The sequence below is a fragment of the Rhinatrema bivittatum genome, chromosome 4, assembly GCF_901001135.1.
Source record: "Rhinatrema bivittatum chromosome 4, aRhiBiv1.1, whole genome shotgun sequence".
NCBI classification, from domain to species: Eukaryota; Metazoa; Chordata; class Amphibia; order Gymnophiona; family Rhinatrematidae; genus Rhinatrema; species Rhinatrema bivittatum.
The window spans coordinates 146,355,326-146,382,100 of NC_042618.1; the positions used below are offsets into that span (position 1 = coordinate 146,355,326).

General features: G+C 45.2%; 1 protein-coding gene across 3 annotated transcripts in view; it reads right to left on the bottom strand.

The window, feature by feature from the left end:
• Positions 1-26,775, bottom strand: part of SNX6 (sorting nexin 6) — a 108,549-nt gene that overhangs the window by 19,133 nt on the left and 62,641 nt on the right. For all 3 annotated transcript variants that reach the window (XM_029598940.1, XM_029598939.1, XM_029598941.1), the window contains exons 9-12: positions 22,060-22,135; positions 15,011-15,050; positions 1,907-1,993; positions 796-955 (exon numbers count right to left, since the gene is read on the bottom strand). In XM_029598940.1, the coding sequence (XP_029454800.1) occupies positions 796-955; positions 1,907-1,993; positions 15,011-15,050; positions 22,060-22,135 (363 nt within the window). The remainder of the gene's footprint in view (positions 1-795; positions 956-1,906; positions 1,994-15,010; positions 15,051-22,059; positions 22,136-26,775) is intronic.

Consider the following 26,775-nt stretch of genomic DNA (forward strand, 5'->3'; position numbering starts at 1 on the left):
TGCTCAGTAGGGCATGTTTGAATGTTCTAGAACCTTTGAGATCAAAGTTCTGGACCGGGCTCCATCCGATGATGTAACCCATGTGTGAGGACTACAATCCTGCTTGTCCTCGGAGAAATATATGTATAACATACATGCTCAGAAAGACTTCTGGATCTTTCTGGGCATGGGGAGAGCATAGCTCATGTTAGCACTGTTGGATGGTTATCACCCACTTGTATGGCTGCATTTCATCCTGATTGTCTATGGAGAAAAAATGTTTGCTACATAAACCTATCATCAATAACCATAATTGATACACAAAAGCACTACATGTGTGTGGATGTACTATTTATTCTGTGCATCTTGCTTCTATATCTTCACTAGCTTCAGATAGGAGTTAGGGAACAGTGTTCTCTTCTGTTCACTGTGTTCCTAACAAAGGAACTCACCATACAGGGCATACCTCTACAATGGTTTCACATATGCTACAATATAGATGTGCTTATAGAAATTCCATTTTAACCTACCAAATAAAAGCTAGTGAGATTTAACTGATATACAGCATGATATATGTTACAGAAAAAAGAAATATATTAAAAGTTATTTTCATTCATGAATAAGATGTTTCTTTTGAGTGCTATACTCCAGACACAGCCTCTGACCCAATCAGAAACATCAATTCTTTGGAAGAATTGAGCAGAAGGTTGGACCATCTCCACAAAGAGTGAACAGTGTTTTCTTCTAAAAATGTATCTCACTATAGAGAAGCATTTTTCCCTCATTATAAAGCTGTTTAAAAGATAGTTTGTCTACCTTGTTTAGCAGACTCAGATATTTTTTCAAATTTCTGACAGCAAACTTGCTGGGCAGTTTCAGCTTGAAGCACTTCCTTATTCTTGGCTCTTGCTTTGTCCAGTGCCTTATTGGCATTTTCATAATCTACTAACGACCTGGATCTTCTATACAGGAGATCCTAGAAAGTAAAGACATATGATGCCTTCAATCTATAGTATCTATTTTGGAAAGCATAAACATTAAGAGAGATTTCCTTTGCAACTTGGACACGGTTTGAAGTGAGGAAAAGAAAGAACAAGAGGATTTTTTGTGGGTTCAATTAGACTAAGGAAACTGGTGGCAGAGCTTGTAACTTGGATTCTTTGTGGCCAATGTAAAAAAAGCTGTGCGCTATGCTGGGTGCACTAACGAGAGTGGTTGGACGCGTGTCCATAACCCTATATGCAATAAGGGAATCAGTGCATCCAAAATGTGTTTCCAAACTCATGCATAGCTAATAGCACTCATCACATGTAAATTTCATATAGATGAAGGTATTAGCTATTACCCTGCCATGCACTAAATTACTGCTTGCCCAATGCACCCTTGTTAAAGCAGCAAACTTAACGCCAGACCCGGAGCTGGCGTTAAGCCTTGCCACGAGTCAAGGGCTTCCAAAAAAAAAAACAAACCCCAAAATTCCTCTCTGTGGTGCCTCCTACTTAGTATCATGTCAATACTAAGTTGGAGGAACCACAGAAAGCTGTAACATGAAAAAATGAGAAGGGGAAAAAAATTCTGGGTGCACAATAGACACGCTCTAGGCCGTGTATATTGTGCCAGTAGCAGGATAAAACAGAAGCTTGTATTAAGCATATATTTTCCTACCCCGAACACAGCCACGTTTCCTGGGTGCCTGATGCCAAGGACATACTAGGGACATCCAATTTTCCCTAGTGTGTCCTGTTTAGCACAGCAGTTCATTTACCTATTGCATTGGGCACCCAAGAGAGGTGACTGTACACACGTTATGAACAGGCACCTAGTTTGGATGCTCATTTTACTGCACTGGCCCCTTTGTGTTGCTCTATACAAACACTGTTCATTATAAAGAGAACTAATTCTAGGAGCAAAGAAAAGCAGTATTCACCTTAGCAGCCTGAGATTCTCTCAAGTAATATTTCAGAAGGTCCGAAAGCTTAAGGTCTTCATCAGCAGATACTCGGGCCTCTACTTTCTGTATGAAAAAAAACCCCAAAAACCCCAACCAAGCACCATGATCACTTCAGGAAACATTTTAAACTGTGTATTACTATCAGGTACTATTCAGCAGTAAAAGGTATTTACTTACCTGAAACCGATGTTCTCTGAACACAGCATTCTAATAGTCACACTACTGATCGTAACATGATAGGTCAAAATAAATTACTTGAAAGTTTTTGTGCCACTAGATGACAGATAACTGTTCTCAATTCTTTCCTGATAGTGATATAGGAAAGTAAACACCTCCCAACAAGTGGATGTGTTTGAATTGGATAACTACTAGAATGTTAACTTTAGAGAACAGATAAATGGCAGGTGATTACCTTTTCTCCCAAAAGGCAAACAGGTAGAATAGAGTCACACTGATAGGACTATCTTATTAAACAAGTGCTAATGCATACAAGAGAGAAGAACTTATAAAGAACAATAATTTTTTTAACCAGAAAAGCTAAAACAGAAAAACTTGAAGGCACTCTAATAAAGACAGGCCTCAGGAGGGAAGAGTTGGCCACTATTCCCAACACAACCTCTAAAGTACAATTAAAGAAAAGCTTCATCACATTCTAGCTTGTGTCTTGACCATGGGATATTTATTTCAAGTATTTATTTTTTGCCTCTAGCACAAATAGTGCTAGGCGAAGTACAACATATAAAATAACTTAAGGGATCACGTGGGGTGATGCGCTGACGCAGACGGGTTCCCTGTCAGCTCCGGGCACCGCGCTCTCAAAATCCACCAGCATCCCTCATTAAGACAAACCTGTCTGATCGCAAACCCTGGGACTACAACTGGCTTATGTCGATAGTCCACTACATGCAAAAATCGCCCCAGCAGATGGCATCCCGAACCGGAAAAAAAGAAAAAGAAAAAGGGAGAGCCGCCGATCTCAAAATGGCGGCGGCCACGAGTGACGCTGTATTAGCTCCTGCATCTCCTCTCACAGTAGCGGTACTCAAGGAAACTCTTGCGAAAGCACTAGACGACAAATTAGCTGCCATCTCTTCTCAACTTTCGGAGGTAAAAACGGCGATTGCAGAACTTTCCCCCCGCATAGAACAGCTAGAGGGGAGGGTGTTTGTGGCAGAGGATGATATTACCGCAGCAGCGGTACAACTCTCTGCCCACGAAAAGGCCCTAAAAGACTGTCAGGCTAAACTAGATGACCTGGAAAACAGGTCGAGGAGAGCGAACTTGCGATTCCTGGGCTTACCTGAAGGTGTAGATGACCGTAACTTGGGCGCAGTCTTAGAAAAATGGCTCCCCAGCGCTGTGGGCTTAAGACAGCTGCAGGAACACTTTTGTATAGAAAGAGCCCACCGTTTGGGCTCCAGAGGAATGGCGGATTCTCGCCCACGTATTGCTATCGCTAAAATACTGAACTATAATCACAAGCAGCAAATCTGGATGGCATACCGCAAAAAACCAGATCTGACCTATGAAGGCCACAAAATAAGAATAACTCAAGATTATTCTGCTAAAGTAACTCAACAACGCCGGCAATTCTCACAGATCTGCTCACAACTGATTCAGAAACAACAAAAATTTGCTCTTCAATACCCGGCTACATTGAAAATATGGCGAGCTGGGAAAGCTTATACTTTTCAAAGCCCTGAAGAATCTCAAAAGTTTATGGCGCAATCACAGTCTTAGCAGAGTCCAGGAAAGAAACAAGCTGTACTTCATGGCACGTGTCTGCACAGAGACGGAGGCTTCTGACTGCCACAACGATCCATCTTTTGAGGAAAAAAGAAAAAAAAAAAAAGAGGAAGAAAAAAAAAAAAGAATTTTTTGACGTGGACAAGGATCCTAGCCGAAGAGGGCATTCCAGTGTACAGATTGCAATCGCGGATTTGGACTTATGGACTGATAAAGTGACATCACAATCACTATTCAGAGCGCTATATGGATCAATATAAAACTGGGTTTGGTTTGCTTGAATGACTAAAGAAGGAGGTTCTTCTTAGTTCAAGTTAAAGGTTAAAAGTTACTTTTACAGCATTTAAGTCATTAAGTTCTTGTATATAAGAGAGCGCGGGGCCTGGCCACCCGATAGTAGCGTGTGATCCTCCTCGTCTCCAGCCGGAGAAAGAGGTCTGATGCTATTTTGGGGGTATTATTTTTTCATTTGTATGGGTATTGGGGTTGCTTTAGGGAGGGGGAGAGGGGAGGTTTGGGGAGGGTGGGGAAGGGTAAAATGGACGGGGTTATTTCAACTTTATATATTGAGTTCATGGTATAACTTGAGGGGTTGGTTTTACTGGCAAAGGGTTTCCTCCCTTGTTGCAATAGTCCTAAGGTATAGAGTCAATGCATTTCTCTGTCTCTCCTCTGTTTCAATGGAGTGGGTATGGTTTAGAGTCCTTGATTGGAAAACGAGAAAGGGGTAGCCTGGCTGGGAGCTTCCACCTCTCTAAGTATAAGTACAGGATATTTTGACAAGATCTCCCTAATGAAACATGACTAAATTAATTTCTTGGAATGTAAACGGCTTGGGTACCCCTGTGAAACGAAAAGAAATCCTGACTCAATTAAAGCATTTACATGCCGCTGTAGCGTGCATTCAGGAAACTCACTTGACAGACTTGGAAAGTCAAAAACTTAAACGGGATTGGGTCGGAACCTGTGTATATGCTGCAGCGGCCCATAGAAAGGGGGGAATGGCAATTTTGATTCATAAATCTGAAAATTTTCAAGTAGTTACCTCCATCCCCGATCCCAAAGGCAGTTACATTATTTTACAGGGGTTTGGAATCACAAACAGGTTACTATTTGTTAACTGTAAGCACCAAATACATATAATCACCTATTTTTCACCCAACTAACTAACCTGCTCCATATACATACCCAGGGCAGTCTATATGTGGCAGGGGATTTTAACTGTGTTCATGACCTATCAATAGATAAAAATCCTTTGCACAACCCCACTCCTGAACAAAATAAAAAGGGAATAGCCTACATGTGTCACCATTTAGGATTCACTGATGTATGGCGTACCCTACATCCCAATGAAAGGGACTATACTCACATCTCGAGGGCTCACGGAACTATGACCCGAATTGATTATATTCTAATCCCGCGGGAACAATTTTTTGTTGTTGCAAGTGCCACTATTGAACCCCAGGCTATCTCTGACCATGCCCCAGTTTCTATCCAATTGTATCCCACTTCCCCTGTATCTAAACAACGAATATGGCGCTTCCCAGGTTATCTTAAAGATGATGTTCAGTTTAAAGCCTTCCTTCGCGAGAAATGGAAAGACTTTGCCTGGAATAATAGTCAACATGTTACTACGCCACATTTATTTTGGGATACAGGGAAAGCAGTACTTCGAGGAGAAATTATTACCTATGTACATTGGCGTACTAAGCAATTGAACAAAGATATATTACATTTGGAAGCACTCTTACACCAAGCAAAGACGTCCCTAAGGCAGCATAATTCTTCTACTAATCGTAAAGAATTTTATAGTGTCCTGGGTCGTTTGAATACTCTATTAAATAATAGAGCACAAGCTTACTTGCAAAAAGGGAGATGGAGCTTTTTCCAATTTGGGAACAAGCCAGGCCGCCTATTAGCTAATCTCATTAAACCACACAGACAGAAATCCATTATTCCCACTCTGTCAACCTCTTCCGGAACCCTAAAGACTAGGGAACAGGACATAAGTGAACTTTTTCGCCAATTCTACAACACGCTCTATAAAGCCGAGCAGAGCGGAAGTCCTGAGGAAGAGGGCGCATTCCTTCGGGACTTACCACTTCCTAAGCTTACAGCCTCTCAACGGGCATTTTTAAATCGGCCTATACAAATGTTTGAAGTATCCCAAGTTATCACTGCTGCTCCCCCTGGGAAATCACCCGGCCCCGATGGTCTTCCCTACGATTTCTACAAGATACTTCTTCATAGTATCACAACCCCATTGACTAATTATTTTACAGCGGGACTGACCCAAAATCGTTTTCCTGCTCCTTTTAAAGAGGCTCATATCACAGTACTGCCCAAACAGGGAAAGGATCCATTATACCCAGCCTCCTACAGGCCCATCTCTCAACTCAATTGTGATTTCAAGATTTTGACCAAAGTGTTAGCTGAACGTTTGAGTGTCCTGCTGCCAAGGTTGATATCTCCATTTCAGGCAGGTTTTGTCCGCGGACGAAAGCCGAATGGGAATATCATTAAACTATTAACAGCCATGACCATTTGCCAGCACCAGCATATCCCGGCCTTAGCTATTGCACTGGATTCAGAAAAAGCGTTTGATCATGTTGCATGGCCTTATCTTTTTTCAGTCCTACAGAAAATTTGGCATCCAGGGGGACTTCCTCCAATATATCTCCTTATTATATATGATAACCAGACATCGCGGATCTTAGCAAATAATTGTTTATCAGGAGAAGTTAAAATTCAAAGAGGGGTGCATCAGGGCTGCCCGCTATCCCGTTACTAAATATATTATACATAGACCCACTCCTACGGAAAATTGATGCCTGTAGGGCTGTGAAAGGTTTCGGGGGTCCTACTCAAATTTTTTAAATTGCTGCTTTTGCAGATGACCTTTTAGTTTTCATTACACAATCCGAGCAATCGCTCCCGGCACTTTTGGACATCCAACATCACTTCAGTCTCTTTGCAGGCCTAAAAATTAATTTTGATAAGTCTGAGGCGATAGATATCACGGGACAGTTGCACAGCACCTGGCCTGGTTCTTTCCCGTTCCGATGGTTAACATATAGTCTCAAATACCTGAGTATCAAGATCCCCATACAGGTTAACCAACTATATAGCGCTAACGTACAGCCTATCATGAACCACACGATAACCTCCTTGAGACGGTGGACATCTTTACCGCTATCTCTTATGGGCCGGGTATACCTATATAAGATGGTATTGTTGCCAAAGTGGCTCTATTTACTACAGATGGCCCCGATTTGGATAACAAAACGGGACCACAAACTTCTCCGACAAGAGCTCAGATCGTTTTTCTGGAGGGGGAAACAGGCACGATTACCCATAGATGTTTTAACCAGACCAGTAGAGAGGGGCGGCTTGGGCTGCCCAGATTTGGGAGTGTATAATCTAGCTTGTGTTTTGAGACACATAAAACATTGGATTTATGCAACCTCTAGGATTACCCCATATCATCACCTTTTAGAGTGGTACGGTGTAACATCTCTCAACCCCCTATTACAGCTGGAGGCCCTGATGCTCCCTACACATAAAACCTCAGGCACTTCTCCATACATGCCGGAAAGCTTGGCTGATGCTCTGTGGGAAAGGACGTGTAGAACATAGTCTAACTCCCCTGATTACCATAACGGCCCATGGATTGTTCTCCCCAGGGAGAGAAAACAGCACATTCCGTAGGTGGACTCAAGAGGGGATTACATTCATAACTGACTTATATGATACGGAATCTAGGCAGTTAATTTCTTTTAACACCCTATAACAAAAATTTGCGATACCCTCCTCAGATTATTTTGCGTACCTTCAAGTCACCCATTTTATAAAGGCTATGCAACCCCAATTACGGGAGACACCGGAGACTCAAAAATTAAGGGAGGTTATACAATTGGGTAACAAAAATAAATCGACTATCTCCTATTACTATAAAGCAGTACAAGACCTCGATGATACACTGGTCTTAGATCTCGCATATAATAAGTGGGCGATCTGGGCCCTTTTTTCACTGACGTTTGTAGAGTTTGTGACATGCTTTAAAGACTTACCTAGGTTATCAGAAAATGTCCTGTTACGGGAAATCCACTACAAGTTTCTTTGGCAAAGCTACATAACTCCTATCAGAGCCAACAAACTGCTCTCTGCCCCAAGTTCACAAAGGTAGATAGCGATTACTTTCACTGTTTTTGGGAATGTGAAGTAGTTTCTCAATATTGGAGACACTTGAGTCAAGCATGTTCCAAATATCTTCACAAGATTTTACCTCTAAACCCAAATCTTTGGTTATTTGGCTCTGACATACCACCCTACCTGCACTTAACCCCGTACGAGATTATGTTCTTAAAAAAGGCAGGTCTCGTGGGGAAACAGGTTATATTAACAGATTGGTTGACTGCAAGCGGCCCCCAACCGGAACACTGGTTTCGAAAAATGTTAAATCTCTGTTCCATGGAATATGATCTCGCTACCATAGCTACGCCAAAGAGATTGGTGGATACACCCTTGATATGGGCAGGGTTTACTAAATACCTGTCTCCTAGGATTGGAATTATACAAGATCCCTGGTATTCTGTAACAGATCCCGACCACAATTTAACTGGAGCTCCAGAGGAGGCGTGACCCATGACACTGTCCTCTACATGAAGATTTATTGGACTACCTAATGGACACCAACCAGAGACCCTCTTGTGACTTATTACTTTACCATGACAAGGGAGGTGGGGGGGGGAACGGGTGGAAAAATGCTTCAAAAAATTACTCAAATGTCAATGTAACGGCTTTTGATTGTAGTTCTGTTTTATCGGTTCATTTGAATAAATATAATTTAAAAAAAAATAACTTAAAACAATCATCAAAATCTACAAAAACAGACAAAATTAAACAAAAAAGTAAAAACTATACAGTTATAAAATTTCCTAATTACATTGCTACAAATGCATCTTGAAAAAATGTCAAGATGCCACCAGAAAATCTTAATGTCATCAATCTCTCATATAGCTTGGCAGAGCGTTCCAAAAATCTGAACCATAAATAGGAAAAGACAATTCCTAGTGCTGACAAGATGAGCAGATTTCACAGGGGGTACAGTAAGCAGGATTTTGTGACTAGATCGCAAATGTCTTCCTGGAATATAAAATGCCAGCTGACATTTTAAACATTTAGATCCGTTAAATTTAAACACCTTAAATAGATCTAGAACTTTAAATCTTACCCGGTCCTTTACAGGTAACCAATGCAATTCTTTTAACACCAGTGAAACATACTCATCTCAGCAGCTGCCTGAAATTAGGTGGGTAGTGGAATTCAACAACATCTCTTGACGAAGAATTTGTTAAACCAAAATACAGCGAGTTACAATAATCTACACAGTTTAACACACAAGATTGTAAAATAGTACTAAAGTCATGAGGTTCAAGAATGTACTTTACGTGTCTCAAACTCAATTTGTAATAGCCACCTTTTAAGACCTGTTGTAACTGAGGTTTAAAGAATAAGCTGGAATCAAAACTCCAAGACTATGTATAGAATCTCTGAAAGGAAATAACATACTCAATGAAAAGAATGGAAAGATGATAATCCGCCAAAAAAGTTTTATTCCTAGAAAAGCATATAACCTCTGTATTATTGGGATTCAACATCTGCTGGCTCTTGCACATCCAATAGTGCTGAGAAGTTTGACAGTAAGGTTGACTCCTCCTTAGGTAGTACATCATGGCTCTCACATATTGAAAAGTAAAGAGCCCATTCTTCCCTGTGTGCTTGTGATCTTGGAAATAATGTAGGCAGCAAAATAGCTCGGTCAATATGGAATGTAGACACCAATTTCAGAAAGAACAACCCTGTTGTGAAAAACCTGCAGATATGGGGAATATGAAACCTGAGCCTGAAGAAGTTCACTTACTCTTCTTGCTAACATAATGGCCACAAGAAAATTTCCAGGTGCGAAACTTCAAGTTTGACTTGAGAGGTTCAAAGGACGGTTTCATGAGTTGAGCTAGGACTACACTAATGAACAAGCACTAGAAGTTAACAGTTTGTAATACCACAGGCTTTTCGTGAACTTTGATACTAAAGGGTGGGAAAAGATAGGAGCCTCTCTCACCTGCTGATACACCACAGTGGTGCGGAGATGAACTTTAACAGAAGAGCTACTGAGGGCAAAAGAAAGAATAGAAACTCAAGCAAGTTCCTCAGACCGTATGAGAAGGGATCCAGCCAGCTAGTACACTATGCAGAGAACCTCTTTCAAGCTGTAAGATCTACTGGTTGAAAGTTTCCAGGTTGAAAATGGCACATCCTTCATCTCCCTAAGAAGAAATAGGAAGGGCTCACTATTCAGGCTGTGAGGGCCAATGTTGGCAGGTTTGGATGGCAGAGTCTACCATCTTCCTGGGTACTGAGAATCTGAGATATCACCAAGTAAATCAGAAGCTGAATTCACATACAGAAAAGGTATGAATTCAACATTTGATGTGGCCAGGCCTGGTCTTAAAGGACCTTCTGGAAAGTCCAGGTAATGAGGAATTTGCAAGTATGCATAGAGCAGGCTGATGCTACAGTCTAGCAGAAAAGCATTGGAGTTAATCTGCAGTTGCTTGGATGCATGGAACAGAATTTCTCAACCTTCCTGTTTTCTGAGGTGAACAGATTGATCACTGGCATTCCACATTGACAAAATAAATCATTTGTGATCTCCTGATCTAAGGATCACTCATATGGTCGTAGAATTATGCTGAGATGGTCTACCAATGTATTCTGGATACTTAGTAAGCAAGACATCTGGAGATGGGCATTGTGAAGATTGACCCATGACCAGATCGGAATGCTCTCCTCATACAGGGCAAATGAGCCTGTGCCTCCTTTACTTGTTTACATAGAACATGGTTCACTTGGTTGTCTGTCTGGTTTAAGATTCTCTTGACCAAGAGCAGGAGGAAGAAAAAGCATATGGAATAGATAAGTATAAGAAGCATGTATTTCCAGAAGTGGACTACCTGAATCCTTTACATCATAAATAAATCACTTCCACACTCACACACTGTATAGTTTATATATGTGGTCTACAGTGTCTGTAGTGCTCATACACTTGTCCTTGCCTCATACATATGAAAGTCTGCCCACTGGATGCTTATTAAAGTAACCACCTGATAGTGCCTTTCCCAGATAATTTTCCATAACAGGATCACTGTCTTGCTGAAAGTTGAATCTTTTTCCATATGGCAGACTGGAACAGGTTTTCCTCCAAGGTCTGTTGTATTTTGCAGCATACATCTTTCCCTTTATCTTCACAAGCATCCCTAGAAAAGGGTGGATGTGGTTTCTATTCATAAAAGTGGAATTAAGGGATGGGAACTACAGGTCAGTTAGTCTGACCTCTGTGGAGAGCAAACTAATGGAATCACTACTAAACCAGAGGATGGAGAAATTACTACTTGCCTGATAATTTCCTTTCCTCTAAGGAAGGCAGGCCAATCCACATGAGTGGGTTATACACTTCTACCAGCAGATGAAAGAGTAAAGCTGATGTCATGGACTTACAGCTTGCCCCAATATCAGCCTACCAGTATTCTCTGAAAAAGCCAAACTATGGACAAACTGATTAGATTTGAACATTATTAATAGCCAACAACTCATGCTTCCAACCGATTTGGAACATTGAGCACTGTCAAAAGAATTAACATTCACTAAACTTAGAGGCTGTTTGAGACACTTACCAGTCTTTCAACAAATAAACAGGAACAACGCTTAGCATCATCCGCATATAAGGATGAACTAAAGGTTGAGGGCGGATTGTGGATTGGCCTGCCTTCCTTAGAGGAAAGGAAATTATCAGGTAAGTAGAAATTTATCCTTCCTCTAAGGAAGGCAGGCCAATCCACGCAAGTGGGATGTACCAAAGCTACTCCCGAACAGGGCAGGAGATCTGCCAGTGGTGCTGTCAACACCACATGCACAAAGGTGACATGTTCCTTAGCCCAAATGTCCAAGCAGTAACGCTTGGAGAAAGTGTGCAAAGAGGACCATGTCTCTGCTTGGCAATCCTCGACAGAAGCCAACAACCGAAGCTCTGCCCACGATACCACCAGAGCCCCAGTGGAGTGTGTCCTATCCCGTGTAGGCAACAGAACATCGGCAACCACATAGATGGCAGTGATGACTTCTCTTATGCAATGGGCTATAATCGTTCACGTCGCCGGTTGACCTTGATTATCTTCACTACAGAGCACAATCACTCAAACTGTCTGAAAAATTTAGTAATCGTCCAATACCGCCTCCGATGTTGCTGGACATCAAAGGCATGCAACAGACAATATGCACACCCATCTCTGTCCCTGTCCTGTATAGGTAGGGACAGACTAATTCCAGTTCGCTTCCGAAAAGGAGTGATCTTTAATAGGGCATCTTTGTAAGATTTGCCTTGGAGATCACGTCTGCTGACCAATTCCGCAGCCATAGCTGTCTTCTGGCTGCCACCACTGAGGCCACTCCTCTGGCTGAAGTATGGATAGATCAGAGCCTGCGTCAGCTAAAAAGGTGGCAGCGGGTTCCATAACCGCTCTGGAATTCACCCCCGAATCATCCACCTCCTGAGAGAGGAGTAGGCATGAACGAGCTACCAGAGCACAAGAAGCAATCTGTAAGGTCACTGCTACTACGTCAAAGGCCTGTTTAAGGATGGACTCCATCTGTCTATCGTGTGCATCCTTTAAAGCCGCTCCTCCCTCCATTGGGATAGTTCACTTAGAGACGGCACAGACCACTTTAGGGAAACGCAAACACTCTCTCACTGCTGGATCCAGTGGGTATAGAGCTTCTAAAGCTCATCCCCCTTAAAACTTGCTTCTGGGACATCCCATTCCAGGTCAATCAGATCCTGCATGGCTTCCAGTACTGGAATGTAGCAAGAGGCTTTCCATAGGGAAAACAGAATGGGATTCTTCTTTGGTTCCATCAGAGTTCACCCCAGAAACTCCCATCATCTTCAGGGTCTGGGAAACCACGTCTATGGAAAAACCATAACATGGTCCGATATGGTTCTAAACCAGGGGGAATTTCTCCATCTTCCAAGGAATCTGTATCCTCCTCTTCGCCCGTACCATCCGGGTCCCTGCCAGGGATACCCTTGGTGAGGCGAGGCATGCCTCGAAGTCTGCCAATAGGGCTGGGAGAGGGAGGGCTTACTGGCTGAGGTTCCATCCGGACAGGGGCAAGAGAGGTAGCAGACTACACTTGTACGAAGGCTTGAAGGCCCTGGAAAAATTGCATCCAAGAAGGCAGCTGGGTCCATGCCTAGCCCAGGAGGTACTGGGGTAGATGCCGCTGAATTTCCCTCTCCCATGGATGACCCAGTCCCGGGGCTACTCAGATCCAGGGTTCTTCCAGTTAAGGCTGTGGCTAATTCATCCTCTGAATGGGAGGAGCCAGGTTTAGCAAAATCTGGGAAGGCCAATTTTCCCTGGGCTTCCTCACAGTGCTGACATAAGTTGGAATCCAGGTCAGACTGTGAAGCCCTAATATGACAAGCAGCGCAGAGAGAAAGGTGCTTATGTTTCTTGGCTGCTGGAGCCATTGGAGGTAGTAAATGTGTGTTCTGTCGGCTCACACTTAAAATTTTATGCACACAGATTTCGGGCACCTAGGCAGGACGAATAAGGCACTTGCACAGCCCGTGTGCCCGGCTTTACCTGTATTCTGCACTTAGTAGGTTGTGTGTGTATGTACGCATGTGATTTCATGCGCACAGTGAGTGCGCAGAGCCAACACACTGCGCATACTGACATTCTATGGAGGGCAATATGGCATGCAAAAAGACGCATGCAAGATGGCACCGCCGTAGTCTACCATGCAGTGTGCTGACCAAGCCTAAATTGGGGCCTAGCCCACCGGGAGGCCGCTCAACCCGCTTGGAAGCCCACTTCCACTTCCCCAACGGGATCTGGAACATCGTCGGTACGGTGCGCCAAGCGAGGAGACTGGAGGAAGTCTTAATGAAACCCCTCCAATGTCTCCGAATCAGAAGGTAAATTTTTTTTTTTTTTTTTACACTTACCTGGGCTCAGCACGTACTGGCTGAGCACGTACTGGCTGAGTACAGAGACTGTCTCCAATTGCAGTGGAGAGAGGGCTTTGGCTTTCACCGCCATGCCCGGCTTCCTGCACCTGCTGCCTTTCAGCTGCTGAAGCAGCAAAATCCACGCCTGGAACTGGCTACTGAACCAAGGCACACCGCTGAGGGATCTCTGAAATCGCCTCAGGGATTCTCAACTGGGGGAGAGTCCTTTAGGTATCACCACAAGAGAGCAGGGCTTTTTTTTTCTCCAATTTAAATGTAGAATTTCTCCTTGCAAAAAGTACAGCAATCCCCCATGGGGAGAGGTACGTCCACCATCTGCGGGAGATGGGAGAAATACTGAAGGGCTGAGGTCACTGCCGAGGAGTATCTAGGGTGATGTCAGCTTTGAAATCTGACTATCTCCATCTGCTGGCAGGGAATCATAACCCACTGGTCCTGAATCCATATAGCTACACAGTAGAAAATCACCATTTTCCCTAGTCTTAGCCAGATACCTCTTTTAAAGTAATCTTAGGCTTCACAGTGATCTTCCACAGCAGCTTCCTTAATCCTCAGCTATAGACTTTGGAGGGATGTCCTGATCACTGCAGTGTCTTGGTTGTGCCAAACTGTTTCCACTTTATAAAGATGGATCCAACATTGCCCCAAAAGATATTCAGACATGGACATTTTCTTATAGCCTTCCCCTAAATCTATATCTTTGAATATTATTATCCCAGGTTTCTTTCAGCAGCTCCTGGTTTGACTTGGCACGTTCTGACCTTTGCTTCAAATTCACTTTGTGCAATAGAAGAAAATGGATTCCTCATCTACGAATATTTGAATCAACTCAACTGTGATTGGTTAGAGGTGGGCTCTATTTTACTTATTATGGGCTTTAAGGCAATTTTTTGAACTGGAGGTAATTTGGATTTGCTATGACAAAGGGTAGAAAGACTTATGTAATCAACTTTTTTCTTTTTAACAGTATTCTTTATTTTGTAATATTTCTATAATTGTTCTTTCATGATGAAAGTGTAGAGTATGTTGTATAGATCAGTGAAACCTACTTTAAATCATTTTGATTGTACTTTTTAGACAACAAAGTGAAAATTGTGCAAGGGTGTAAATACTTTTACAAGGCTCATTAAGTTAATTCAAGCAGAGGGAACCACAGTTATAAAGCATATTTACTATATATCAAATAAATACATCTTTTGCTGGCAATTTTCTTTTAAGCATGAAGTTATTATACTCACTCTTGTTTTGTCAAATAATTCTGATACCCTCAAGAAAAATCTGGAAAAAGAAAATTAAAGTGACAGTTAAATAATGAAGATACATTTTTCAAATTTAATTACAATAAAGTTTGAAACCAAACATCCTATTTTAATAATTGTAACTAGGATCAGCACTTCTTACAAATTTTAGGTGGTATGAATCAAGGCAAAAGTCTGCACTTGCCTGATAAAACAAGTAAGCCATGAGCTGTGTCATCTTTAAGGGTCAGATGTACTAAGCATTTTTCCCCAGAGACATAAAAATGGGGGAAAAACCCAATAGTACATCTGGTCCTAAGTGGGCTTCCAACTGCTGCAGGGAACACCAATTTCTTTTGGGCACAAGTGTGATTCTCTCTCTACGTTTCCCTACTACCCAATATAAAAACAGAAAGCCACTTTTCTTCTAGCACCAATGCCAGGTTACGAGTCCGATGAGGTGAGTGACAAGAGAATGTTATCCCCAAGCTTTCCCCTGTTCAGTCTTCTATCAACTACACAGCACTGCAATCAAACAACTTACAGGGTAATGAGTCATGTTTTTATTCTACACACTGATGGAAGATCTTTGTACTGATGTTCAAGTAGCAAAAGCCCAAGGTCCTGTCCTTGGATACCTCCCTCTCTCTCTTCCTCTTGCTCTCACACTACAAAAATGTACATGAATTGACCATAGACTTAAAAAGCACAGTTAATTTTTGCTATGCCAGTTCAACTAAAATCACTTGCTAATCATCATAATTAAAGGAAAATAGGTTCTTACCTGCTAATTTTCGTTCCTGTAGTACCACAGATAGGTCCAGACAGTGGGTTGAGCCTCCTGCCCAGCAGATGGAGATAGAGAAAAACTGAAAGGGTATCCTATATCAGGACAGAGCCCTCCCTGCGTCCCCTCAGTATAAACACTATCAAAGCAGAGAAATATAAAGATAACTGGTATAAGATCAAGCAAGCAACAATTAACTGGAAATTTGAACAATGCAAAACACTGTAAAGAACTGCTCTTACATATATATTTATCGGGTAGATACTTCTGGTGCCTTAAAGTTCTGAGAGGCAGCAACTACATGCAAAATGATGTGAATGAAGAAAAAATTTTTGAGCAGACGACTCAGACATAAATGCAGCTCGGGTGGGAGTCTGGACTGATCCGTGGTACTACAGGAACGAAAATTAGCAGGTAAGAACCAATTTTCCTTTCCCTGTATGTAACCGGATCAGTCCAGACAGTGGGCTGTACCAAAGCTTCCCTAAGTAGGGTGGGACCTAGATAGTCCTGCTCGAAGCACTTGTCTGCCGAAAGAACCAAAAACTGGCGCCTGTACATAGACGATAATGATGAGCAAAGGTATGAAAAGATTTCCAGGTAGCTACTATGCATATTTCCTGTGGAGAAACCAACTGACTCTCTGCCCAAGAGGTAGCCTGTGAATGTAAAGAATGGGCCTTTAGGCCCTCCAGAACCAGCCAGCCCCAACAGATATACGCCGACGCAATCGCCTTCTTAAGCCATCTAGCAATAGTAGCTTTAGAAGCCTTATTCCCCTTATTGGGTCCGCTCCACAAGACAAAGAGATGATCAGAGACACGGAACTCGTTTGTGACCTGCAAATATTGCAGTAGAATTCTCTTTACATCCAGTCTCCGGAGTTCTCCTCCCGGCAAGCTGGCAATATCCTCTGAAGAAAACGCCGGAAGCTCTACAGACTGATTCATGTGGAAAGAGGACACAACCTTCGGTAAGGACGGAACTGTTTTGAGGGACACACCTGAGTCAGAAAAACGAAGAAAAGGCTCCCTACAGAACAAGGCTTGGAGCTCGGATACTCTCCTGGCCAAGCAAATAGAGACAAGGAATACAGTCTTGAGAGTCAGATCTTTAAGAGTTGCCCGCCGGAGAGGCTCGAAGGGCGCCTCTCAGAGAACTTGAAGCACCAAATTAAGGCTCCACGACGGAAAAGTAGCCTGGACAGGTGGGTTCAAGTGTTTGGCAACCTTGAGGAACCGAACAATATCCGGATGGGCCGCCACCGCACAACCATCGACCCTTCCGAGGAGGGAACAGAGAGCCAAGACCTGCACCCGCAAGGAACTGAAAGACAAACCTATCGAGAGGCCATTCTGAAGAAAGGAGAGGACCTGGGACACCGGGGCCTTGCGTGCCGATATACCAGACTCGGCACACATTCTCAAACACTCTCCAGACCCGGATATAAGCGTGAGAGGTAGAAGTTTTACGTGCCCGTAACAACGTGGAAATAACTTCCTCCTTACAACCCTTCTTCCTCAGTCGCCACCGCTCAAAAGCCAGGCCGCTAGACAAAAGCAATCCACCTGATCGAAAAATACGGAACCTTGGCGCAGTAGGTTTGGGAGGTGACAGAGGCGAAGAGGACCCTCCGTTGCAAGGTTTACAAGGTCCGCGAACCATGGCCTCCACAGCCACTCTGGAGCTATAAGAATGACTGGTCCTTTGTGCAGTTCTATCCATCCGAGTACCTTTCCCACTAGAGGCCAGGGTGGGAACACGTAGAGAAGAATGTCACGAGGCCAGGGGAGGACCAGGGCATCCATGCCCTCCAAACAGTGCTCCCTTCTGCGACTGAAGAACCTGGGAGCTTTTACATTTCCCAGGGTGGCCATCAGATACAAGTGGGGAGCTCCCCATTCGCGCACGACCAAAGCTATTGTCTCATCGGACAACTCCCACTCTCCGGGGTCTAGATGTTGATGACTGAGAAAGTCGGTTTGAACATTCTCCTTCCCCTCAATGTGGAAGGCCGCCAGGCGATCCAGATGGCACTCCGCCCAGGAGAGAAGCTTGCTGGCTTTCAAGGCTACCAGACGACTTCTGGTTCCGCCCTGGCGGTTGATGTAAGCTACCGTGGTGGCATTGTCTGAAAGGACTCTTACTGCCTTGTGGCGGACCGGGGTAGGAAGGATTTGAGTGCCAGACAAACTGCTCGTGCCTCCAGACGATTGATGTGCCACTGGGATTGAACTGAGGACCACAGGCCCTGGGTACACTGATTCTGACATACCGCTCCCCAGCTGGAGAGGCTGGCATCCATCGTAACAATAATCTACTGGGGAGTCTGCAGGGGCATGCCCTTTAGGAAGTGAGCTAGCAAGAGCCACCACTGCATGCTGGCAATGGTAGAGTCAGAGAGCAGTAGGGGTGTCAAACTCCTCAGAAATCGGCTTCCAGCGGGACAGTAAAGCTTTCTGTAACTGACACATATGCGCAAAAGCCCAGGGAACCAAATCGATATTTGAAGCCATACAGCCCAGAAATTGAAGGTAATCCCAGGCCGTGGGCACAGAGAGGGATAGCAGATTTTGCACTTGATCCATGAGCTTGAGCGCCCGAGACTCTGGCAGCAACACCTTGCCCACTCGGGTGTCGAAGCTTGCTCCCAGGAACTCCAGAACATGAGAGGGCTGAAGGTTGCTCTTGGAGAAGTTGACTATCTACCTGAGGGAAGTGAGCAACATCAAGACTCTGTTGACCGCTGTCTTGCAGAGTGACTCAGACTTTGCCCGAATGAGCCAGTCATCCAGGTAAGGATGGACTAGGACTCCGTCCCAGCGTAGAGCTGCCGCCACCACCGTGGTGGTGGTGGCGGCAGCTCTACGCTGGTCGTGGTGACCTTGGTAAAAGTGCGTGGCGGCAAGACCGAAAGGGAGCGCCCAAAAATGGAAGTGCTGCCCCAGGATGCTGAAACGGAAATACTTCTGATGCTCCTGGCGGATCGGAATGTGAAGGTAGGTCTCAGTCAGGTCAAGAGAGGCCAGAATGGCCCGAGCGAACTGCCGCAATAACTGCCCTCAGGGTCTCCATTCGGAAATGGTGAACCTTGAGGGCATGATTGACTCTCTCGAGGACCAGAATGGGGCGAAGAGAGCAGTCTCTTGGGTACAACGAAGTAGATGGAATTCTGGCCGGACCTCTGTTCCCAAGAGGGAGCAGGACTATGGCTCAGAGGCCTTGCAGACGACAAGAGTCTGACATACCGCTGGGCGTTTCCGACTTCCGCAGGGGGAGACTAGGTAGCAGTCCAGGAGGTCCCGAGCAAATTCTAATGCGTAGCCTTTTTCGATCACATCGAAGACCCACTGATCCGTCATAATCTTGACCCATTCCTCGAGAAACAGGGAACGGAGGAATGGGCCGGCAGTATTTCATTGTGAAGAGGACTTTGCGGCCGAGCCTTGCAGATTACCGTCCCAGAAGGGCCGTCGGCCACGAAAGGAATGAGACCACGACTGTGATCTGGTGGAGGTACCTCTCTGAAAAGATCACACATTCTGGTGTTATACCGGCGCTGTCCTCTGAAACGAGAGCGCGAGGGAAAAAAGAAGGACTTAGACTGCTTAGGGCGGTCCTCAGGCAGCTTATGAATCTTGTTGTTTCCCAGAGATTTAATAAGCTGTTCAAGGTCCTCACCAAAAAGCAACTTACCCTTGAAGGGAAGTGTGCCCAACTGTGACTTAGAGGAAGGATCTGCTGACCAATTCCGCAGCCAGAGAAATCGTCTGGCTGATACTGCTGAAATCATAGCTCTGGCCTGCACCTGGAGTAAGTCATAGAGGGCATTGGCAACGTATGCCACCGCAGCTTCCAGTCGCTCTGCCTGTTCCGCCTCTGCAGACTGGAGGTCCTGGGTGCTGAGTAATTGTTGAACCCACCTGAGACTTGCCCGCTGCATGAGACTGCTACAGACTGTCGCCCGTATGCCTAAAGCAAGGACCTCAAAAATCCGCTTGAGATGCAGTTCCAGTTTGCGATCCTGAGTATCTTTCAGCGCCGTAGCTCCCACCACAGGGATGATGGTTCACTTGGTGACTGCGGAGACCGAAGCATCCACCTTGGGAACCTTTAGCATCTCAAAGCACTGGTCAGGGACGGGATAGAGTTTATCCATTGCCCTACCTACTCGGAGGCCTGAATCAGGGGACTCCCATTCCCGGAGAAGCTGCATGAGCATGGGATGGAATGGGAACGTACGTGGAGGAGCCCTAAGTCCCGCCAGGCCCGGGTCCACATTCCTGGGAGTAGAGGCAGAAGTGGATTCTTCAGGTGGGACCTCAATTCCCAGCAACTCGAGCACAAAAGGGATGAGCGGATCTAGCTCTTCTCTTTGGAACAACCTGAGGACCCACGGGTCGTCCCCCTCAATAGGTGGATTTGGAAGAAGTAAATCTGTATCCAGATCAGGGGTAGGAGAAGGCTGGGAGGGTCAGGGGGAGTTGGAAAAGAGGGAACTGCAGGTTCAGCTGCCTGCATCTGCTGGAGACAGAGAAATACTGAAGGGATGCAGGGAGGGCTCTGTCCTGATATAGGATACCCTTTCAGTTTTTCTCTGTCTCCATATGCTTGTCAGGAGGCTCAACCCACTGTCTGGGCTGATCTGGGTATGTACAGGGAAACCCAAGTTACAAGAATTGGGTGCTCTCACATTCTTAACATACTCCAAATTGCTATGGTAACCTGCCACATAACTTTCTTACTCTCTGCTGCCACAACACATCTACTAGCTCAGAAGATGATGGTAATGAAAGAAGAGTTTTCATACAAACATTTGGAGATTCTATCATGTTGTGTAAGAACAACACAATTAAACTGTTCCCTTTTAGTATGTGTCAATGACATTGGTTGGATTTCTTCTTGGCTTTGAAGGAAAAAGCTATTTGTTTTCTTTGCTGTTGAAAATAGTAATCTGTAGAACAGAGATCAAATATTCTACATTTTTTGTTTTTTTAACTCAGCAGTTTCCTTCTGTTCCTTTGGATCTCTAGTTCAATCAGAACCAGGGCTTGGATTCTGGCACTATGAGCCCTCATTTGCAACTACCAAAGGATTTTATATCCCCTCCCCTCCAACACGTCTGCCTTGGGCTGGGGCCATGAACCATGGCTCCTTCTATAAGCATGCAGTCATGAGCCCTGAATTCAGTCACTAGGTGCCAAACTTGAGTGATAATCATGACTCCTTCCCATCAGGGACATTGTGAACCCTGTCTCCACAGCAATCCCAGCAGACCTGGGGAGTGGAATGCTTGACTCTGGGATCAAACTGAGCACTTTCCATATAACAATGCACTGTTACTGAGCAATCACGACAGCCCCCAAGTCTACTTTTAAATATTTCTTGTGATGGACAAAGCTCTGAAATGCCTGGCTCTTTACTTTTTTTTTTAAAGAATTATTATTAGATTTGATTAACTCCAGTATGACACTGCGATCAATCAAAGCAATGTACAACTAAAATCATATTAAAAGTTAACAGCAAATAAGAGAAGAAATCATAATATATAAATAAAATATAAAAGTGGGATAATTACACAATAAATAGAAAACAAGACAGTCAACCATTAACACACCCTTAAAATATACAAGAAAACAGGTTATATAAAATCAGTTCAAACACTAAAACCTTAGAATAGTCTAAACAATTAAATCCATGTGAAATCTGCCTAGATCATTCAAATAATAGATAGGCCTTCTGAAAAAGAAAAGATTTCAAAGTCTTTCTAAATTTAAGATAGTCCTTTTGAAGTTAAATTGTTAAAGAAAGTTCCACAAACTGGGAGCAAGGTAGGAGAAATTAGTTTCTCTTGTGGCCTCAAGTCTTCCCTCTCTAGGTGATAGAAGAACTAAAAGTTCTTGTTAGGAAGATTGAAGTTGATGGTTTAGATAGTGAGGAATGATAAGACTGTTGAGGTATAAAGGGGTATCCCAAGTGCAGCGCTTTGAAAGCTAGGCATCCAATCTTAAATTGTAAGCAAAAGTGCTATCGGAAGCTAGTGTAGTTCCTTCATCAATGGAGTAACGTGGTCGTATTTACATTTACTAAAGATAAGTTTAACTGCTGTGTTTTGGACTAGCTCAAACCGAATCAACTATTATTCCTGGCCTCCCTTTATCTGAATAATTAAACCATTTACCCAAGAAATCCAATGAAGTATGGTTGAATAATGAGTTTAATAGACAAGCTTCATCTGATTTCTATAAAATAATGTTCTTACTTGCATATATCTGTTGAATCTTGTGTTCCTAATGAATATAATGAAGAGCCCATTCTATTATAATCATCTGCCGTATCTAAGGAGGGGAGAACAAAAATTGCAGTCAAGATTTCAAGTTAGTTTTCTTCCTTGTATAAAAACATGTTAATTTAATTCAGCTTTGGATACTGGATATACTATTCTTAAATTAACATCATACTGTTTAAAAAGTCACCAGATGGGCTTGATGCAATAAAGTGCACAGTAAAATTGGGCATAGAAATTCAGCACACAGTTTAACTTGCACAGTAAAAATAATGTTCATTTTCAATGCAGTAATCTAATAGTATGCTAATGCATCAGAAGTTTAAAAAAGAAAAAAAAAAAGCACGCTAATCCAAAAATATACTTAAAAGAAGGCTCAGCGTGCATAAAATCATGCAGAAACCTATGAGCTGGATTTACTCGCGTGGGGGGGAGGGGGGGGGGGTTTACACATGCCGGGCCTATTTTTAAAGGGCCCGGCGAAGTGTGTAAGTCCAGGGGCTTTACTAAAGGGGTAGTCCGGGGGCGGGGCCATTGCCACTGTGTTGAAGGATCGTCTGCCGGCGTGCGCAACTTGCGCCTGCCTCTGGGTAAAATAAAAATTTTGGGGGCAGAGGGGTTTAGAGTAGGGCTAGGGGGAGGAAAGGTTAGCGGATGGAATGGGAAGGTCAGGTTAGGGGGAAGGGAACGGACAAAGGCAGCACAGCTCTGTGTGCGCAAGGTGCACCCCCTTGTGCATGCCGACCCCTGATTTTATAACTTTTATAACTTGCGCGCACGCTACCTGGCACGCGCACATGTACACCTGCACGCACCTTTTTTTAAATCTACCCTCAATGTGCATAAATGGAGAAATTACTTACCTGATAATTTCGTTTTCCTTAGTGAAGACAGATGGACTCAGGACTAATAGGTATAATGTACTCCTGCTAGCAGTTGGAGACGGATCAGATTTCAATCTGAAGTCAGCCCCTAGTACATATACCCCTGCAGGAAGTGCAGCTCTTCAGTATTCTCCTCGAAAAGCATTGTGGATATGTGTGACTGATTGATTGATTAACTTAATAATTCGGTTAACTTGAATAACTTCATAACTTGTTTAAACGTTAAAACTTGAACTGGTTGATTGACTATAGCTGGAGACCGCCAGTGTACTCAACTGGTAAGCGTCGACACCCGGCAGGGTGGATGCCCTAGGTAAATGAAAACATGGCTTACTCTTGAATCATATGAAGGACTATGCGTGACGGCAGCCAAGGGTGGGATGCTGAGACCATGTCTACACTAAGGAAAACGAAATTATCAGGTAAGTAATTTCTCCATTTCCTAGCGTGTAGCAGATGGACTCAGGACTAATGGAATGTATAAAAGCTACTCCCGAACCGGGTGGGAGGCTGCCCGTGACCCACTTAGTATTGCCCTTGCAAATGCCGTGTCCTCCTGAGCCTGAATGTCCAGACGGTAGAATCTGGAGAAGATATGGATGGAGGACCATGTAGCCGCCTTGCAGATCTCGGCAGGTGACAGCATTCTAGTTTCTGTCCAGGATACTGCCTGGGCTCTAGTAGAATGGGCCTTGACCTGTAGAGGTGGTGGCTTGCCAGCTTCTACGTAGGCCGCCTTGATGACTTCCTTGATCCAGCGGGCGATGGTTGCCCGCGAGGCCGCTTCCCCTAGCCTCTTTCCACTGTGAAGGATGAAAAGGTGGTCCGTTTTTCGTACGGGTTCGGACATTTCCAGGTATCTGGATAGGAGTCTGCCGATGTTGAGGTGGCGCAGACTACGGGCTTCTTCCGAATTCTTCGAGCCATCCGTCGTTGGTAGCGAGATGGTCTGTTAAGGTGGAAGTGTGAGACCACTTTGGGGAGGAAGGAGGGAACCGTGCGTAGTTGGATGGACCCCGGGATGAGCCTGAGAACGGCTCACGGCAGGACAGTGCTTGTAGTTCCGATATGCGGCGGGCTGAACACACCGCCAGCAAAAACACAGTCTTTAAGGTTAAGAGGCAGAGGGACAGGCCTCGGAGGGGTCTGAAGGCAGTTCCCGCTAGGAAGTCCAAAATGAGATTGAGATTCCACAGAGGTACCGGCCATTTTAGTGGTGGGTGAATGTGCTTGACTCCTTTCAGGAAGTGTGAAACGTCCTGGTGAGACGCTATGCTATCGCCTTCGCTCTTGGAGCCGTAGCATGACAATGCGGCTACCTGTACCTTGATGGAGTTGAGGGACAGACCCTTCTGTAGTCCATTCTGTAAGAATTCCAGGATCACGGGAACTTTAAATGTGCGTGGCTTGACGTTGTGGTCTTTGCACCAGTCTTCAAATACTCTCCAGATCTATATGTACGTTGGCGATGTGGAGAACTTGCGTGCTCAGGAGAGTGTCGATTACCGCCCCCAAGTATCCGCTCTCTTAGGCAAGCCCTCTCAATGGCCAGACCGTAAGAGAGAATTAAGCTGGGTCCTCATGGAGGATCGGACCTTGTTGTAGCAGGTCCCTGTGTGGGGGCAGGGGTAGGGGGTTCCCTGCCAGCAGTCTTCTCATGTCTGCATACCAGGGTCTTCTTGGCCAATCTGGAGCCACCAGAAGAACTAGTCCCTTGTGTAGTTGTATCTTGTGAATGATTGCGCCCAGTAGGGGCCACGGCGGGAAGGCGTATAGTAGAGTCCCTGGGGGCCAGGGCTGTACCAGGGCATCGATCCCTTGGGACTGCGGTTCCTGCCTGCGGCTGAAGTATCTGGATACTTGGGCGTTGGATCTGTTTGCCAGAAGGTCCATGTCCGGTGTCCCCCACCGATTCACTATCATCTTGAAGGCTGCAGACGATAGCCTCCATTCTCCTGGGTCTAGACTTTCCCTGCTGAGGAAGTCTACCGTGATGTTGTCTTTCCCGGCGATGTGGACGGCGGATATCTCCTGGAGGTTTGCTTCCGCCTATGCCATCAGGGGGTCTATTTCTAGAGACACCTGTTGGCTCCTGGTTCCCCCCTGCCGGTTGATGTAGGCTACTGTCGTGGTGTTGTCAGACATTACTCTGACCGCTTTGTTTCGAAGTCTGTGGGCAAACCGCAGGCAGGCTAGTCTGACTGCCCATGCCTCTAGGTGGTTGATGTTCCATCCCGCCTCTTCTGCGTTCCACTGCCCTTGGGCGGTTAATTCCTCGCAGTGTGCTCCCCATCCTCGTAGACTGGCATCTGTGGTGAGTAGGGTCCAGGTTGGGGAGGATAGGCTTGATCCCAGGCTCATGTGGCTGGCCTGCAGCCACCACCGTAACTGGGTCCAAAATCTGCCCAGGAGTGATAGACGTGCGGTGTAGTTCTGGGACCGTGGGCTCCACTGTGATAGGAGGGAGCACTGTAGGGGCCTCATGTGGGCTCTTGCCCATGGCACTACTTCCAGTGTGGATGCCATCAGCCCGAGGACTTGCAGGTAATCCCATGCTGTGGGATGAGGATCGATCAGCAAGGTTTGCAGCCGGTTCCACGATTTTGATCTCCTTGTGGGGGTCAGGTTGACCTTGTCCTCTTTGGTTTCGAATCGGGCTCCTTGGTATTCCAGCGACTGTGAGGGCTGTAGGGAGCTTTTGTATGTGTTGACCACCCATCCTAGGCTCTCCAGTAGAGTTATGACTCTGCTGGTTGCTTGGTGGCTTTCCTCCGGTGACTTTGCCCCGATCAGCCAATCGTCTAGGTAAGGGTGAACGAGGATTCCTTCCTTCCTCAGTGTTGCTGCCACCACTACTATTACCTTGGTGAACGTCCGGGGTGCTGTGGCTAGCCCGAAGGGTAGTGCCCGGAACTGGTAGTGACGGTTCAGGGCTTTGAAGCGTAGATAGCGCTGGTGTTCCTGATGAACTGGGATGTGCAGGTAGGCCTCCGAAAGATCCAGGGATGTGAGAAACTCTCCTGGTTGTATCGCCCTTATAATGGATCGTAAGGTTTCCATGCGGAAGCGGGGAATCCTGAGGTGGCGGTTGACCGACTTGAGGTCCAGGATGGGTCTGAATGTTCCCTCTTTCTTGGGGACGATAAAATAAATGGAATAATGTCCAGTATTTATTTCCTGTGGAGGCACTGGTGTTATGCCTCGAGGCCCAGTAGTCTGGACAGTGTAGCTTCCACTGCCACCCTCTTGAAGGGGTCGTGGCAGGGGGACTCCACGAACTTGTCTGGAGGGGTTTGTAGGAAATCCAGGTCGTACCCCTCCCGAATGATGGCTAGGACCCACTTGTCTGATGTTATCTTGACCCATCTGCGGTAGAATAGGGCTAGTCTGCCCCCTATGGCTTCTTCCCTTGGATGGGTCGGCTGAATCTCATTGTGAGGTGCGGCTGGGGCCTACACCCGAGCTGGTTCTCCTCTTGTTGTGCTTTGTTCGAAAGGACTGGTTCCTGCCCGAAGGGTGGGGGGTTTGATAGTTGCTCCTGTAAGGATTGAAGTGCTGTGAACCTCTGCCCCTAGAGGACCTGGGGAAGGGTCGCTGGTCTCTCTTCGTCTTATCCTCCGGCAGGTGCAGCAATGGGGATTCGCCCCATTTGTCGGCCAGTTTCTCTAGTTTGCTGCCGAACAGGAGGGATCCTTTGAAGGGCATCCTTGTGAGGCGCGTTTTGGAAGATGCATCATCCGACCAGCTTTGGAGCCAGAGTTGCCTTCTGGCCGCCACCGCAGATGACACTCCTCTGGCCGCTGTGCGC